We start from the raw sequence: 18,908 nt of genomic DNA on the forward strand, positions 1-18,908 counted from the left end.
GTTTATAATCAATCAATCAATCAACTTTTATTTGTATAGCGTCAACTCATAACAAGTGTTATCTCGAGACACTTTACAAGAAGCAGGTCAAAGACCTTACTCATTGTCTGTTAACATTACAAAAGAGCAGGTAAAAGACCTTACTTATTGCTATGTTACAAAGATCCGGCCTATCCATCATGAGCACTTTAGCAAAGCAGCAAAAGTTACAGTGGTAAGAAAAAACTGCCTTATTAAAAGGCAGAAATCTTCGGCGGGATCCCCAGCTCATGACGAAACAGTCTTCACAGGCCTAGACTTATAAGGGGGCACCATTCTTACAAAGTAAGGAAATTAATATTTTATTCAAAATACACCATTAATTTATCTTCATTCAAAATATAACATTCAATTAATATTAAATGTGAACAAACCCTAGAAAAATTCAAACCTTAAATTCAAAACCTTAAACCCTAATTTACATGTGTGTTTAATTTGAAACAGGCTCTCTCCCTCCTCCCTGTTGATCACTGCCACACACATATCAATCTTTATTCAGTGAAATATCATCTTCTTCAATATCAGGGTAACCTGGGGGAAGCCACTCTTCACAAATGTAAGGCCTTTGTTCATGATTAACTGACATGAGTTCAATATTATTATCAGTAACAACCTGAGAGGCCTTGCTAATAGGTTTAACAGCATGTCGAAAAATGGCTTTAATTAGTTATCAGACATACTACTAAAAATAGAATCGCCATTAAGGTAACTACAAGGGTGATTAGAAATACCAGCACCCCAGGAACCAAACAATCCTTTAAAATCCCCTAATTTAAACCCATGGTTTTCATGCAGTTCTCTTATCCCTTGTGCAGTGTCGTGTACCATATTCATAACATCAGTAGTAGCATCAGAAATATAGGAATGACATTCAGTACCAATAACTTTGCAGGTTCCCCCTCGTGCAGCTAGGAGGAGATCAAGAGCCATTCTATTCTGCATTACCACGTTTATAACCTCCTGAAGCTCTTTGTGTTCAGCTAGCATAGCTCTACTAGAGGCGTTAAGATGATTCTCCAATACTTTAGATAATGCTTTAATTTCCTGCTGAGACACATAAACACCATATGATGGCAAAAGGATGCTCGCTGCCTCCGGAAACCCAGACATTTCTCTTTTCTGTCTGTCCATTGGTGGATACAGTGCAGCAATTTCTTCAGATTCAACTTCTCTAATCATTGGAACTAAGTAGGCAAAATAACATATCCCTTTTAGATTTTTGTATGGCATGCAGCTATAAGCTCTATTACCACAGATCAAATACACCCTCTCAGGGAGAGGCTGCTGTTTTATATTAACATTTATAACCGACTTACAAGAACTCCGACCCAAATCTGGTTCGTTGCTGTCTTCTATACTTTGGAAACATAGGGGAACATCTTGCAATTCATGTGTGAGAACTGGAAGAATGAACTTAGAGCAATCACGTGGAGGTCTTTTCTCTTCTGAAATCATAACTGAGCAGTTGTGCAAATTTACTTTAACCATAAGGAAAACTTTTGTACCTAACCAGGGTTGGACTTCAATTAATGCTTCAGTTAATATTGAGGAAGTATAAGGCTGTGGAACACTAATATTATCTCTAATCAAGTCTGTGCAGTTAGTTTGAACCAATGTTAACTGTAACTTGTATTGAAAAGCTAATTTAAAGTTCAGAGAGGCTCTGTGACCACACTCAGCCAGTCTTTTCATCAGTAACACAGAGTCAATTTGGCAGTCCTCTCTCAAAGGGGAAGTGATCAACAAATCATCAACATACTGCAACAAGGTAATTCCACCAGATCGTTCTAAATCATGCAAATCACGCATGACACAAAGCACATAAATTAAGCAGTGATTCTGAAAATCCCAGTGGAAGCCTGGTCCATGTCAGCTTTCGGCCTTTGAATTTAAAAACAAACAGATACTGGCGTGGACTTTGAATCTGCCAGCATTGCCAGCATTGCTGCCAGAATGGAATTTACATCCGATAAAATCAGAACTGAAGGCACAACAATGTTATTTATAGCTTTGAGACCTGCACAAACCTCAATTTATCAAAGCAGCCTGGCTTCGGGTTTGGCAAGATAGGAGTGTTACATGGGCTGATAGTTTCAACCATCAAACCTTTATCAAAAGGGATTGAACTACAGCATCGATTCCTGTAATTGATTTCTTTGAGGCAGAATGTATTGCCTAATATTTGATAGTTTTGCATAAGCTTTGAGTTTAACACTATGAGACAGTGTTACAGATTCTCTGAAAATTCCAGAAAACCAACATAATTTTACTTCTAAACAAAAGTAAATCAAAACTTTCTATCTTAACAAAAGTTCAAACTCAGAAAATTCATAAAAAGTCAAAAACTGGTATGTACTGGGAAACACTGACATAGACCTACATACAACATCTAACAACTAACTCACAACAAGAGGGAAAGAACACTGAGACTAAATAGCCATGGGGTAAACAAACACAGGGAAAGACAATGAGGGCAATCAAGACTAGAGGGAAAACATACAGAAATAAAGAAAATACAAGATAAGATACACTTGGACAAGAACTTCAATATGAATCACGAAACACTAAAGACACAAAGAACTCAAGAATTTAACAATACTCCCTAGAAAAGAGAAACTTTCCAAAATAAAAACAGGAAACACTAAAGACTAATCTACGAATTTTAAGACAAAAACATTACATTTAACCAAGCAACACTAGGATAGATAGGAGTCTTTAAAACAAGGAAACCTAAACTCTGTCATATACTAAAATAAAAACGAAATAAGACCAAATCATGACAATATGTGTTCACACTAGCACTGTCTGTCTGTTCCGAGCCTCTCTCTCTTTCCCTGTTTGAGTGAGAATGCTTCACTTCTGGGTGCTCTGTGTGTCTCCACCTCTTTCTTACTGAGTGTGTGTGCTGCTGATCAGAATGTCTGTGACTGTCAGCCTGTCCTGTTCTCTCTAACTCTCTCTTTACTGACGAATAATCCCATCTTGGATTACCGTGAAATTGATTAACATTAGCAATCTATAACTTAATATTTTCTTGATCAAAAGACCCATGACATGTCCTTCTAACTTTGTCCATTCACACGAGAGATGACAAGGGAGAAACGTACTTCCAACCTTTCTCTCTTCCTACAACTCCTGCAGGCATATCAGCAGGGTATACCTGACCGAAATGATATGTTTCATGTGTGATAAAATCATCTCTTGTCTGTATGTTGGAGAGTGTTCCACCTAAGGGTGAGGTGCTTTTATCTGTAGCAGCATTATGCGTGTGCGGATGTTCTATGTGTTTTCGTTTATCTTTACTTTTAACATGTTTGTTTTGAGATTCAGTTTTATTCGCTGTTGTGGACTGATGATTCCCCATTGTGCATGAAGCAATTATAGCATTAAACAAAACCAGCAGAAACAGGCACATACAATCAAACATTTAGAACATTGCATAAACATTTCAACTGCATCTGAGTCCACTTCATGTATAGGTTTTTATAGTCGTGTTGGGTCTGTTAATAACGAACGACTACCATAGGTAATCAGGTCAGTGTGCACACAACTCTTATCGCTCTGACGTCCCTATGACTACAGAGTCTTACATCCCGCCGGACACAGATTCACCTACTGGTCTTACCTATATCGAAATGAATTCTTAATAATCCACCCTGGGACGTCTCCCCTAGGATATAAGTTCACAGTTTGATCTTATCTGTGTCGAGTCACAGCTCAAAAAGCTGGCTCAGACCTCCGAGACACCCACGCAGGATGCTTGACAGCCCAACTCACCAACTCACCAATTTGCAAATACAAGCAATCAATGATTCGCAATCATTGACAATTTATTCAATTTCTATTATATGCAAATATTATTCAACAACATGTTTTCAAGCTTACAATAATTTCAGCCGAATTACAGTTTCTTTAGATATCGTCAAACTCATACATGGCAGTAGCAAAGAATAAAAATTGTTTGCCCTTACCAGTCGTTGTTTGTAGATGTCCTATTCGTGACGCCAAATTGTTGAAGAAATTACCAAGACTTGACTCCATACAATAAGACTCAGTTGACTCAGATGGCTTACGTTGATGAAAGTTTATACACCAGATGAATACTCGAGGAGACATGATTCAACATCACACTTCTGTACTCGTGTCTTGCTCAATCACATCTGCAGAACTTTTCGAAAGGCATTGCATATATCTTAAAAGACATTATCATTATCAGGGTCATGTCACATTGACCCACCTAGACTAAACTGTGACGTCAATTACACTGGAGCAGACAACAAGTCTACCAAACATCCTTGCAGATATCAGGAAGAACAGTTGACACTCTCTAAGCTGTACTTGGTGTTCTAATAACAGCTGAACTCTGTCAGGTCTGACTTACATTGGAGAACAGTGAATAAACCTAATGACATCTGTACATTATAATCTAAATAACTACAGAAATTCCACCACACAACCCAGACAGTGATGGAGGTGCACAGAACAGACAGGATTATGGATGTGTAGAACATGATCAGCAGCACCTGGGGCAGGTTGAACTTTCTGAGCTGACGCAGGAAGTACATCCTCTGCTGGGCCTTTTTCCTGATTGTGACTATGTGGGAGGTCCACTTCAGGTCCCGGGAGATTGTGGATCCCAGGAACCTGAAAGAGTCCACAGTAGACACTGTGCTGTTCAGTATGGAGGGGGGCTTCTCCTGAAGTCCACTGCCATCTCCACAGTCTTGAGCGGGTTCAGCTCCAGATGGTTCTGACTGCACCAGAGAGCCAGCTGTTCCACCTTCCGTCTGTAAGCAGACTCGTCTCCGTCCTGGATGAGACCGATGACGGTCGTGTCGTCTGCAAATTTCAGTAGTTTCATAGAGGGGTCCTCTGAGGTGCAGTCATTGGTGTAGAGGGAGAAGAGCAGTGGGGAGAGAACACACCCCTGGGGGGTGCCAATGCTGATGGTCCGGGTGCTGGATTTTGTGCTCCCCAGCCTCAGTGGTGATCCACTGACAGGTGGAGGCCGGCACTGTGAGCTGGGTGTGTTTATGGTGCAGGATATCTGGGATGATGGTGTTTAACGCCGGACTGAAGTCCACAAACAGGATCCTAGCATAGGTCCCTGGGGAGTTGAGGTGATGCAGGATGTAGTTCAGTCCCATGTTGACTGCATCCTCCACCGACCTGTTCGCCCGGTAGGCAAACTGCAGGGGGTTCAGCAAGGGGCCTGTGATGTCCTTCAGGTGTCTCAACACCAGTCTCTCATAGGACTTCATGACCACAGACGTCAGGGCGACCGGCCTGTAGTCATTGAGTCCTGTGATGATGGTGGAGCTTTTGAAGCACGAGGGCACTTAACTCAGCTCCAGTTATATGTTGAAGATCTGCGTGAAGATGGGGGCCAGCTGGTCAGCACAGACTCTCAGGCAGGAGGGGGACACTCCGTCTGGTCCTGGAGCCTTCTCAACCTTTTGTCTCTTAAAGAGCTGACACACATCCTCTTCACAGATCGTCAGTCCGAGGGAAGGGGCAGCAGGTAGATCAGAGTGTGAGTGTTTGGTGGTGTCTCTTGGCCTACTTACGCCTGCAAGGAAATCCCAACAGCGTTGGTGTGGAAAATCGACCTTCAGCTGTTGTACATAATCTAGGCTATATTATGGTATAATCACCATTTCTAACTCCAGTTAAAAAAAGAATAACCGTGTTCAGACCATAAAATCGCTACAATATAGTGTGTTGCGGCTCTTAAAAGAAGCAGCACCTGGACCAGAGGAGGCCAGCCGGACTCCAGTCTGAATTGATCCCAGCCAGAGGAGCAAGTGGCTTCTTTCATTGGTTCAGCCTCAATATTAAGCAAAAGTGGTACATGCTCACCTGGATCTGTGTCTGATAATGTCGGCTGCAAAAACGGGCTCCCTGCTTGCCATTAATGAGACTTTAGATGCCATACCTTATCTAACAACACATCTGTGGACCTGTATCTGTCTTTCTTAACAGGCACTGCACTAGTATGGTCTAACGATTCTCCGACAAGTGCAGAAGAAAAGCAGATCTGCTTTCTAGTTAATAAATAACTAAGCTTTATAATAAATGTAGAAAGCGTTATTTGAGCAGTGCATTTTTTGAAACTGATACAGACCTGTGTGTCATTAATTAAGCAGATAATGTCAATGATCAACCAGAGCAGAGAACTTGAAGCTCTGTAGGTTTCTGTTACATTTAAACTTAATTTCCCCAGATGATGCTGCAGTGTGATTTTCAGCTCTTTCTTTATTTTCTTCTTGTCTCTTTCAGCCACTTTGCTTTTAGTTCTACATTACTTGTTTTGTTTATAGTAAAAAAATAGACAAGATAAGCAGAGTTATCTATCTATTAATAGGAAGTCTACATATATACTCTCTGATGTACGTCGCTTTGGATAAAAGTGTCTGCTAAGTGAATTGTAGAATTGAAGAATATATATTTCGGGGTAAGTACAAAACCACTTCCTCATGCCTTCAGTTCTCAAACCTGATGTTCCAGTCTGTCATATGATAAACCTTACCTTACTTACTTAAGAGGAGGAGGAACTTGGATTGACCCTTCAGTTGTGTTAACCTGTTCACACAAAGACATCATGAGGGCAGCAGTAACCCTCCTGGCTCTCTCTCTCCTTCATGTCTGCTCTTCAGTCCCAGTCAGCCCCCCAACCAACTGGCTCAGACGATGTCGAGCCTCCACCAACATCTCCATCACCGCACTGGAAGCGCTGCCAGGTGGGGGCTGGGACAACCTCCGTAACATGGACATGGGACGAGTCATGAACCTGAGCTACTTCGAGTGCCAGACCACTGATGATGGGCTCTACCTCATCCCAGACGAGGTGTTTGTCATCCCCCGCAAGGAGACGGGCGTGGAGACCAAATCGGAGATAATCAGCTCCTGGCTGGAACAGACAAGCTCGACATCTTACTCCATTAATGCTGACGTATCATATCTCCCACAGCTTAATGGGAAATTTTCTGTAGAGAATCAAAGAATGAAAACCCATCAGGTCAAAGACTCTTCAACTACAGCCAGAGTGCAAGTAAGTAACATTTTACATTGTCTGGACAAAGAAAATAGTTGTTTCATTGATTCTGGATTAACAGATTGACTATGTATAAAAATCCTCCATGTGCTACTCAATAATTTGCTTGATAGAAATGTTGAATTCCCTTATACATCTTATCTTCTTACTGATCTTTATAAGGGAGCCATGGTACATTTAAACAATGCTCTAAATACCCCATATGAATCTTTAAAGGGCACATATTATAAAACTTTTCCACCTTTTCAAACAGTCCCCTGTGGTCTAAATGACACATCTGTGCTGTGCTTTGGTCAAAATATAAAATGAATCAAGCACCAGAGGAGGTTTGTGACCCCTTATAAACAAGCTCTCTCAGAAAGCTCCATTTTGGTGTGTGTGTCTCTTTAAATGCAAGGAGTCCCCCCTGAGTTTTCCCGGTAGATATCACTCCTCTGTAGCGATAAATAAAAATGGCAGACCTGCGTAAAAGTTTTGTTCTAGGCTGGGGGTGGAGTCCATGGGTGGAGATATCAGAGGAGGGGATTGTTTTTTTTTTTACCAGAATCCAACTTGTGACATCAGAAGTTTAGCAAATTTGTTTCACATTTTGTGGGTCAGTAGACACTCAGGCTACCCAAATATATGTTCAAAAACACTGCAAAAGTGGATTTTTCATAATATGTCCCCTTTAAGGATTTTTTAAATTAATTTTATAGATGTCACCTTAAAAAGACAATAAAGACATTTAAGAATATTAATGAGCTGAATTCAGTAAGGCACATTATTAAAAACAAACTGCTACATAATGATTTCCTATCTTTTTTCAAAGGTTCGTAACTTGATCTACACAGTAAAGGCGTATCCGGACTTTGCTCTGGACACTCGCTTTGCTCAACAAGCCAAAGCGATAGCCGATGCCATTGAGAACAACCAAACAAAAAATGCAGACCATCTCTCAGAGAAGATGGTGTTAGACTATGGAACCCATGTTATCATGAGTGTTGATGCCGGGGCTACTTTGGTGGAGGAGGACTACCTCCGCTCCTCGTATGTGTCTGACAGTTCTTCAGACAGTTCTACCATCAAAGCACAGGCAGGGTTTAACTTCTTTGACAAACTCAAGTTTGACATAAGCAGTCAAAGAACCCAACAGAGCTCATCACTTCAGACATATCAGTCCAATATTACGTACTCTCTTATCCAAAGCCATGGTGGTGGCACACCTTTTTATCCGGGCATAACTCTGCAGAAGTGGCAGGAAAGTATCCGAAACAACCTGGTTGCTATTGATAGGTCTGGATCTCCCCTTCACTACTTCATAAACACAAACACCATTCCTGATCTGCCACCGCCTACTATCGGCAAAGTGGCTTCCAAAGTGAGTCAGGCTATAGATCGATACTATAAGGTCAACACGAGGCCTGGATGTGTTGACATCAACTCCAAGAACTTCAACTTCCAGGCTAATATCGATGATTCGTCCTGTGAGGGCCCCGCTACAAGCCTCAGCTTTGGCGGCGTCTACCAAAAGTGTGTTCAAATGAGCTCAGACGCAGGTCCACTATGTGACGCACTGGCCCAGAAAAACTTAGAAACAGGTGAATTCTCATGCCGTTCTCCTTACATCGCCACTTTACTGAGATCAGAAGTGAGACAGCAGGGTTACACTTCATACGACTGTAATTTTTTAGGGCGTTTCAAGTGTCGGAACAACTACCACGTCCGCACTGCCCGCATTGACACCTACTGGTGCTCTGTAAATAGAAATGCTCCAGACAACTCAGGGTATCTGTTTGGAGGAATTTACAGCCCCTCTCTCCTGAACCCCCTCACCAATGCCAAAAGCTGCCCGCAAAGCTTCATTCCAGTTAAATTTCTCTCTGATGGACAAATAATCTGTGTGAGCAAGGACTATGAGACTGGCACCAGATTCTCAGTTCCATTCGGAGGCCTCTTTAGTTGTCAGTCAGGCAACCCAATATCTGGTTCCCAACATTGTTGCCCTCCCAAGTTCAGTCAGCAACTTGTTTCAGTGAGCGATGGCTGTGAAATCCTTTACTGTGTCCAGTCAGGGCAGTTCACAGGTGGACAGCTGCTTCCTATCCACCTGCCTCCTTTCAGCAAACCTCCACTTGTCAGCATGCAAGCCACGAACACAGTAATGGTGATGACCGAAGGAGATACGAGCTGGGTTAGAGTAGGAGAGACCAAGGAGTGGAAAGTGGCCAGCCCACAAGAAATCAAGAAAATCATGGAAAAGCTTAACCCAGAACTGTATGAGACGTCTAGTGGAAAGAAGACTGGAGTAGCATTTGGGGTGATTGGGATGATGGTACTGGTGGCAGTGGTGGTAGTCCTGGTGAAGAGAAGGAAGAAGCCGGATCGAGAGGGACTGATACAGCAGATTGAGCTTTAATAAAAGAAAATCAGTATAGAGGCTTTGAAACCAGAGATGTTTTTTTTACTTTACCTTTCGAATCATTGAATGTTGGAGTGGATTACGTTCATGTTCTGTATCTGAGGGCTCCTTGCTTAAATATGATTGACACTGCAATACAATCTTTTTTTGTTATAAATGTTTGGGAAACCAATCAGTTATTAAAATGTTCACAGCTAGGGAAAGACATTCTTTTCTGATAGCCTAATATGCACTTTTTTGTTCATTATAAGTCAAATTTGTCTTTATTAGTCCCGTAACAGAAATCATTTGATGTCCCAATAAGTCTCATAACACAAAGCAGAGGGCCATAGTGAACCAACACTGCCCTCATGAGGCTGAGATGCACAGATTCATGTAATAGATCGTTTGTATTCACTTATTGAAAACTTGAATGCGATGCTTGACACTTTCACCAATATATAGATATCATTGTTTTTAAGCATTACCATTAAAATGTATATATAAATAAGCATAAGTTTATGTTTTATGTCTTGCTTCTAAAATTGAATAGAATTTTAATTGTATGTTGACTTAACTCTTCTGATGGCACTTAACTTTTAATAAAGTCTTTTAACCCAATGTGATCGATCAATGTCTGTTTTCTTCACACAATGCATTCATTCATTTAATACCTGTTCACGTAAAAATGTAAATGTCTGAAATTCACCATAGTACTGTAGTGCTCACTTAAAGTGACAGATCTGATGTGTGTTTTACAATCTAACACGCTTATTTAATGTAGTTTAATCTTTAAACTAGACGTATCTAGTTCTATATTTTAACTAAATAATCTATGTCAACACTGCAGAATTGAGGATTATAGAAAATGCTAAAGTGTCAGCTGAAGTAAATTGATTCGTAAGAATCCAAAATGGACAGGTGAAAGCTTAGCTTCCTTGTTTTCACAACTATTTTTTGCCATGATGTATTTTGTCCTATTTCCCCCCACTTTGCTCAATCCAAAACAGTTTTCTTTAAGCTCCTGTGGAGAACTTTCAGTTTGTGTTGATTTTGGTGCCCTCTATGGACAAAGTGGGGTTTTTCCGCCCCGTATATGCATCAATATATATATTTTTTTAAAGAAAAGTAAAATGCATCACTCAGACAATCTCTTCAATGGACAATGTAAAAATAGACTGTTTCTGCAGCATGCTTTAACCAATTTGTGTTCAGTCCCTCAGTGTCAAGCCCGATCCTGAAAGCTGTGGCTGCATCCTCAGATCGTGGAGGTCTCTCCCTGGCAGCCCTGATGAAAGCTTTGAAGGCTGGAGGATATGACGTGGTGAAGAACAATGCCAGAATCCTTGTCCCCATCAAATGCTTGTTGACCAAAAAGTCTCTGGTCCAAACCAAAGGCAGCAGTGCTTCTGGCTCCTTCAAGTTGAACAAGAAGCCTCCCAAACCCCGCAAGAAGAAGGTGGTGAAAAAGAAGAAGCCAACAGCCAAAAAGGTCAAGAAGGCTGCTGCGGCCAAGAAGCCAAAGAGTCCTAAGAAGAGTCCTAAAAAGAGTCCTAAGAAGAGTCCCAAAAAGAGTCCTAAGAAGGCCAAACGGGCCACCAGGACCAGAGCTGCTGCTGCTGCTGCTGCCAAGAAGTGAAAACTCTCCTAATGAACACAGAGTGCTGAACAAACGCATTTTCTGGAGCATTTAACTTGTTTTTTTTGGACTACACTTCTACAGTCATTCCAAGAACTTAAGTATGCTTTATCTATTTTACAGTTTTTCCAAAAAAATCTGAATCTGTTGTTTCCCACATCTCCCTGTTCTTGGCTATGAATGGAATAATCAGAAGAATCAGAATCAGAATCAGATTTATTGGCCATGTATGCTTACACACACAAGTAATTTGTCTTCAGTAACTGTGCTCTCAATTATGCTGTTATTATAAGTTATAACATTAAATATAAACATAATATAAGCCAAAACACTAATACATACAAGGCTAAATAGTGTAGTGGTGAGTAGTGCAAAAATGCTGAGATGAACATGATAATAAATATGTAATTATGTAACAGATGGTTAATATACATGAGGTAGAGTTTTTTTTTTACAGTGTTTGCATAAGCAGTGTGCATAGATCGATGAGGAGGATAATATTACAGTATTTACATGATTAAATTACTGAAAATAAAAATAGTTATAAATAGTCTCATGTACAATCACGGTGGGTGCTTGATAACAGGGTTACCTGTATTTTACAGCAACAGGTCTGAGACTCTGTGACTGTTTAGCGTTCATCAGAGTGACAGCCTGGGTGAAGAGACTGTTCTTATGACGAGTTGTTTTGGCATACAATGATCTGTAACGCCTACCAGAGGGGAGGAGTTTGAACAGTTTGTGTCCGGGGCGTGAGGAGTCTGCAGTGGCCGTACTTGCCCGTTTCCTGACCCTGGACCGTTATAAGTCCTGGATGGGGGGTAGGTCGACGCCAATGATTTTTTCTGTTTGTCTGTTGCAGTCTGTGTCTGTCCAGTTTGGTTGCAGATTCAAACCAGACAGTAATGGAGGTGCACAGAACAGACAGGATTATGGATGTGTAGAACATGATCAGCAGCTCCTGGGGCAGGTTGAACTTTCTGAGCTGACGCAGGAAGTACATCCTCTGCTGGGCCTTTTTCCTGATTGTGACTATGTGGGAGGTCCACTTCAGGTCCTGGGAGATTGTGGAGCCCAGGAACCTGAAAGAGTCCACAGTAGACACTGTGCTGTTCAGTATGGAGAGGGGGGAAAGAGGAGGGGGGCTTCTCCTGAAGTCCACTGCCATCTCCACATTCTTGAGCTGGTTCAGCTCCAGATGGTTCTGACTGCACCAGAGAGCCAGCTGTTCCACCTTCCGTCTGTAAGCAGACTCGTCTCCGTCCTGGATGAGACCGATGACGGTCGTGTCGTCTGCAAATTTCAGTAGTTTCATAGAGGGGTCCTCTGAGGTGCAGTCATTGGTGTAGAGGGAGAAGAGCAGCGGGGAGACAACACACCCCTGGGGGGCGCCAGTGCCGATGGTGCGGGTGCTGGATTTGGTGCTCCCCAGCCTCACCTTCTGCCTTCTGTCGGTCAGGAAGATGGTGATCCACTGACAGGTGGAGGCCGGCACTGTGAGCTGGGTGTGTTTATGGTGCAGGATATCCGGGATGATGGTGTTTAACGCCGGACTGAAGTCCACAAACAGGATCCTAGCATAGGTCCCTGGGGAGTCGAGGTGATGCAGGATGTAGTTCAGTCCCATGTTGACTGCATCCTCCACCGACCTGTTTGCCCGGTAGGCAAACTGCAGGGGGTTCAGCAAGGGGCCTGTGATGTCCTTCAGGTGTCTCAACACCAGTCTCTCATAGGACTTCATGACCACAGACGTCAGGGCGACCAGCCTGTAGTCATTGAGTCCTGTGATGATGGTGGAGCTTTTGAAGCACAAGGGCACTTCACTCAGCTCCAGTGATTTGCTGAAGATCTGCGTGAAGATGGGGCCCAGCTGGTCAGCACAGACTCTCAGGCAGGAGGGGGACACTCCGTCTAGTCCTGGAGCCTTCTCAACCTTTTGTCTCTTAAAGAGCTGACACACATCCTCTTCACAGATCGTCAGTCCGAGGGAAGGGGCAGCAGGTAGATCAGAGTGTGAGTGTTTGGTGGTGTCTCTTGGCCTATTTACGCCTGCAAGGAAATCTCAGCAACGTTGATGTGGAAAATCGACCTCCAGCTGTTGTACATAATCTAGGCTATATTATGGTATATTCACCATTTCTAACTTCAGTTAAAAAAAAAAGTGTTCAGACCATAAGATCGCTACAATATAGTGTGTTGCGGCTCTTAAAAGAATCAGCACCCGACCAAGAGGAGGCCAGTCGGACCGCAGCCTGAATTGATCCCAGCCCGAGGAGCGAGTGGCTTCTTTCATTGGTTCAGCCTCAATATTAAGCAAAAGTGGTACAGGCTCACCTGCAGTGGCTGTTCCAGACCACTTTTACTGAGGGGGCCAAACTGGGGCCAGTTGTTTTGTCATAGGAGAACATTAAACCCAGGTGAAAAATAGACAAAGATGATCGCTTTAAAAAAATAATAGCACACATCATTAAATACCTCAACATAAAATACCATGATTTATATTTGTTTCGGTAACAGTATTTAATACTAGATTGTGAGTGCGGTTGTTGAGTCAAATACTAAGTATGTGTTTTGCGGGGGGCTCTTCCTTTTGGAGGGGTGGCCACAGGGGGGAGCAAGCTCAGTGTTACAGGGGCACTGGCCCCTGTTGGCCCCTGCCTAGAACCGCCCATGCTCACCTAGATCTGTGTCTGATAATGTCGGCTGCAAAAACGGGCTCCCTGCTTGCCATTAATGAGACTTTAGATGCCATACCTTATCTAACAATACATCTGTGGACCTGTATGTGTCTTTCTTAACAGGCACTGCACTAGTGTGGTCTAACGATTCTCCGACAAGTCTGCACCTCAAGTCCACCCTGAGTTGAAAATGACCGTACACGAGCTTAGACCTGGCATGGGATTTGATTGTACAAATTAATGAGTGCCGAACTTTGCGTGGAAATGACCGTACACCCATTTTTCTGTCGTACGTACGTTTGATAAGTGAGGGCCATTATGTTTTTATTATTTCTCTTGGGTGAATTCAGTGCGCTTCAGTAGTTACATTAGTGATTAACGTAATGTTACAAAATATCCAGCGAAAAAATACAAATTCAGAATCAGAATCAGAATTGGTGTTTATTGCCAAGTACAAATACATACAAGAAATTTGACTTGGTGTTTTGGTGCAAAACAATTAACAAGCAAATATAAAAACAAATCTTAAATTCTTCATTCTTCTGATGTAAAACAAATATTGAGCATTAGGCCTATTCCTTATATTGATTTAATCTTTTAAAGTTCATTCATAGTATTTCTGTAGTTAACTCCTTCATGTATTTTGTTTAATCATCTTTTGCAGTCCAGGAGTTTTTTAAGGTTCGGCTTGAGTGTTGGGTGTCGATGTTGGGCTGTGAGCCAGTCGGAATTTCTCATGACATTTCCCAGTGATGTACACTCATGTGACAGTACGTTAAAACAAAGAGACCTCTGCTTTTTTCAGTAACCATCAACCTCTTCCTCCTATTAAAGGGGAACAGAAAGCAGATCTGCTTTCTGTTCGCCTTTAATAGGAGGAAGTCTGTTAATAAATAACTAATTTTTATAATAAAAGTAGAAAGCGTTATTTGAGCAGCACATTTTTTGAAACTGATTCAGACCTGTGTGTCATTAATGAAACAGATAATGTCAATGATCAACCAGAGCAGAGAACTTGAAGCTCTGTAGGTTTCTGTTACACTTAAACTTAATTTCCCCAGATGATGCTGCAGTGTGATTTTCAGCTCTTTCTTTATTTTCTTTTTGTCTCTCTCAGCCACTTTGCTTTTAGTTCTACATTACTTGTTTTGTTTATAGGAAAAAAATAGACAAGATAAGCTGAGTTATCTATTTATTAACAGGAAGTCTACATATTTATTTTGGGAAGTACAAATGCCGTTTGCAAATGAAAGCAAAACCACTTCCTCTGCCTTCAGTCCTCAAAACCTGATGTTCCAGTCTGTCATATGATAAACCTTACAAGAGGAGGAGGAACTTGGTTTGAACTCTTCAGTTGTGCTAACCTGTTCACACAAAGATATCATGAGGGCAGCAGTAACCCTCCTGGCTCTCTCGCTCCTTCACGTCTGCTCTTCAGTCCCAGTCAGCCGGCCAACCAACTGGCTCAGACAATGTCGAGCCTCCGCCAACATCTCCATCACCGCACTGGAGGTGCTGCCAGGTGGGGGCTGGGACAACCTCCGTAACATGGACGTGGGACGAGTCATGAACCTGAGCTACTTCGAGTGCCAGACCACTGAAGACGGGCTCTACCTCATCCCAGACGAGGTGTTCGTCATCCCCCACAAGGAAACAGGCGTGGAGACAAACTCGGAGATAATCAGCTCCTGGCTGGAGCAGACAAGCTCGACATCTAACTCCATAAATGCTGACGTATCATTTCTCAAGATGCTTAATGGGAAATTTTCTGTAGAGAACCAAAGAATGAAAACCCATCAGGTCAAAGACTCTTCAACTACAGCCAGAGTGCAAGTAAGTAATATTTTCCATTGTCTGGAAGAAAATAGTTGTTGCAGTGATTCTGGATTAACAGATTGACTATGTATAAAAATCCTCCATGTGCTACTCAATAATTTGCTTGATAGAGATGTTGAATTCACTTATACATCTTATCTGTTTACTGGTCTTTATAATGGAGCCATGGTACATTTAAACAATGCTCTAAATATCCCATATGAATGGACATATTATAAACCTTTTCCACCTTTTCAAACAGTCCCCTGTGGTCTAAATGAAACATCTGTGCTGTTCTTTGGTCAAAATATAAAATGAATCAAGCACCAGAGGACGTTTGTGACCCCTTATAAACAAGCTCTCTCAGAAAGCTCCATTTTGGTGTGTGTGTCTCTTTAAATGCAATGAGCCACCCCTGAGTTTTCCCGGTAGACATCACTCCTCTGTAGCGATAAATAAAAATGGCAGACCTGTGCAAAAGTTTTGTTCTAGGCTGTGGGTGGAGTCCATGGGTGGAGATATCAGAGAAGGGGATTGTTTTTTACCAGAATCCAACTTGTGACATCACAAGTTGAGCAAATTTGAAACGGAGCATTTCTCTGTGTTGTAAGACTTATGCAGACCACAAACAAAGGACTGGATGGGTTTATTTCACATTTTGTGGGTCAGTAGACACTCAGGCTACCCAAATATATGTTAAAAAACACTGCAAATGCAGATTTTTCATAATGTGTCCCTTTAAGGATTTTTAAATTGATTTTATAGATGTCACCTTAAAAAGACAATAAAGACATTTAAGAATATTAATGAGCTAAATTCAGTATGGCAGATGATAAAAAGACAAACTAAACAAACCTCTACATAATGATTTCCTATCTTTTTTCAAAGGTTCGTAACTTGATCTACACAGTAAAGGCGTATCCGGACTTTACTCTGGACACTCGCTTTGCTCAACAAGCCAAAGCGATAGCCGATGCCATTGAGAACAACCAAACAAAAAATGCAGACTATCTCTCAGAGAAGATGGTGTTAGACTATGGAACCCATGTTATCACAAGTGTTGATGCCGGGGCTACTTTGGTGGAGGAGGACTACCTCCGCTCCTCGTATGTGTCTGACAGTTCTTCAGACAGTTCTACCATCAAAGCACAGGCAGGGTTTAACTTCTTTGACAAACTCAAGTTTGACATAAGCAGTCAAAGCACCCAACAGAGCTCATCACTTCAGAAATATCAGTCCAATATTACGTACTCTCTTATCCAAAGCCATGGTGGCACACCTTTTTATCCTGGCATCACTCTGCAGAAGTGGCAGGAAAGTACCCGAAACAACCTGGTTGCTATTGATAGGTCTGGATTTCCCCTGCACTACTTCATAAACACAAACACCATTCCTGATCTGCCACAGCCTACTATTGTCAAAGTGGCTTCCAAAGTGAGTCAGGCTATAGATCGATACTATAAGGTCAACACGAGGCCTGGATGTGTTGACATCAACTCCAAGAACTTCAACTTCCAGGCTAATATCGATGATTCGTCCTGCGAGGGCCCCGCTACAAACCTCAGCTTTGGCGGCGTCTACCAAGAGTGTGTTCAAATGAGCTCAAACGCAGGTCCACTATGTGACGCACTGGCCCAGAAAAACTTAGAAACAGGTGAATTCTCCTGCCGTTCTCCTTACATCTCCACTTTACTGAGATCAGAAGTGAGACAGCAGGGTTACACTTCATATGACTGCTACGACCAACGTTATCGGTGTGGGTTTTTAGGGCTTCACCATTGCCATCGTCAAGTGTGTCAGGACAACTACCACGTCCGCACTGCCCGCATTGACACATACTGGTGCTCTGTAAACGGAACAGCTCCAGACAACTCAGGGTATCTGTTTGGAGGAATTTATAGCCCCTCTCTCCTAAACCGCCTCACCAATGCAAAAAGCTGCCCACAAAACTTCATTCCAGTTAAATTTCTCTCTGATGGACAAATGATCTGTGTGAGCAAGGACTATGAGACTGGCACCAGATTCTCAGTACCATTCGGAGGCCTCTTTAGTTGTCAGTCAGGCAACCCAATATCTGGTTCCCAACATCGTTGCCCTCCCAAGTTCAGTCAGCATCTTGCTTCAGTGAGTGATGGCTGTGAAATCCTTTATTGTGTCCAGTCAGGGCTGTTCACAGGTGGACAGCTGCTTCCTATCCACCTGCCTCCTTTCAGCAAACCTGCACTTGTCAGCATGCAAGCCACGAACACAGTAATGGTGATGACCGAAGGAGATACGAGCTGGGTTAGAGTAGGAGAGACCAAGGCGTGGAAAGTGGCCAGCCCACAAGAAATCAAGAAAATCATGGAAAAGGTTAACCCAGAACTGTATGAGATGTCTAGTGGAGAGAAGACCGGAGTAGCATTTGGGGTGATTGGTATGATGGTGTTGGTGGCAGTGGTGGTAGTCCTGGTGAAGAGAAGGAAGAGGCTGTCTGGGTTTAGGAGAGCTAGAGAATATGTGAGTATAGATGGAGAGGCTAACCAGGGGGAGGCAGAGAGCCTGATACAGCAGGATGAGGCTCAATAAAAGAAAAGCTGTTTAGAGGCTTTGAATCCAGAGATGTTTCTTTTACTTTACCTTTCGAATCATTGAATGTTGGAGTGGATTACGTTCATGTTCTGTATCTGAGGGCTCCTTGCTTAAATATGATTGACACTGCAATACAATCTTTTTTTGTTTTAACCAACCAGTTATTAAAATGTTCACAGTTAGGGAAAGACATTCTTTTCTGATAGCCTAATATGCACTTTTTTGTTCATTATGAGTCATATTTGTCTTTATTAGTCCCGTAACAGAAATCATTTGATGTCCCAATAAGTCTCATAACACAAAGCAGAGGGCCATAGTGAACCAACACTGCCCTCATGAGGCTGAGATGCACAGTGTCATGTAATAGATAATTTGTATTCACTTATTCAAAACTTGAATGCGATGCTTGACACTTTCACCAATATATAGATATCATTTTTTTTGTTCAAGCATTAACGTTGTGATATATATATAAATAAGCATAAGTTTATATTTTGTGTCTTGCTTCTAAAATTGAATAGAATTTTAATTGTATGTTGACTTAACTCTTCTGATGGCACTTAACTTTTAATAAAGTCTTATAAACCAATGTGATCGATCAATGTCTGTTTTTCTTCCACAATGCATTCATTCATTTAATACCTGTTCACGTAAAAATGTAAATGTCTGAAACTCACCATAGTACTGTAGTGCTCACTTAGAGTGACAGATCTGATGTGTGTTTTACAATCT

The 18,908-nt window shown here is 42.0% G+C and overlaps 3 protein-coding genes across 3 annotated transcripts; all 3 read left to right on the forward strand.

The window, feature by feature from the left end:
- The first annotated feature begins 6,585 nt into the window (after positions 1-6,585).
- Positions 6,586-10,094, forward strand: LOC132974630 (macrophage-expressed gene 1 protein-like). The gene is made up of 2 exons (XM_061038814.1): positions 6,586-7,090; positions 7,905-10,094. Exons 1-2 carry the CDS (start codon positions 6,641-6,643, stop codon positions 9,489-9,491), a joined length of 2,037 nt encoding a protein of 678 aa, XP_060894797.1. The 5' UTR covers positions 6,586-6,640; the 3' UTR covers positions 9,492-10,094.
- Positions 10,095-10,386: 292 nt separating this feature from the next.
- On the forward strand, positions 10,387-11,274 carry LOC132974796 (histone H1-like). The gene is made up of 2 exons (XM_061039072.1): positions 10,387-10,394; positions 10,689-11,274. The coding sequence occupies exons 1-2, from the start codon at positions 10,387-10,389 to the stop codon at positions 11,110-11,112; spliced, it is 432 nt and encodes a 143-aa protein (XP_060895055.1). The 3' UTR covers positions 11,113-11,274.
- A 3,834-nt stretch (positions 11,275-15,108) lies between these two features.
- mpeg1.1 (macrophage expressed 1, tandem duplicate 1) lies at positions 15,109-18,765 on the forward strand. Its single transcript, XM_061038815.1, has 2 exons — positions 15,109-15,623; positions 16,494-18,765. The coding sequence occupies exons 1-2, from the start codon at positions 15,174-15,176 to the stop codon at positions 18,171-18,173; spliced, it is 2,130 nt and encodes a 709-aa protein (XP_060894798.1). The 5' UTR covers positions 15,109-15,173; the 3' UTR covers positions 18,174-18,765.
- Positions 18,766-18,908: the final 143 nt, after the last annotated feature.

The sequence above is a fragment of the Labrus mixtus genome, chromosome 5 (assembly GCF_963584025.1).
Source record: "Labrus mixtus chromosome 5, fLabMix1.1, whole genome shotgun sequence".
NCBI classification, from domain to species: domain Eukaryota; kingdom Metazoa; phylum Chordata; class Actinopteri; order Labriformes; family Labridae; genus Labrus; species Labrus mixtus.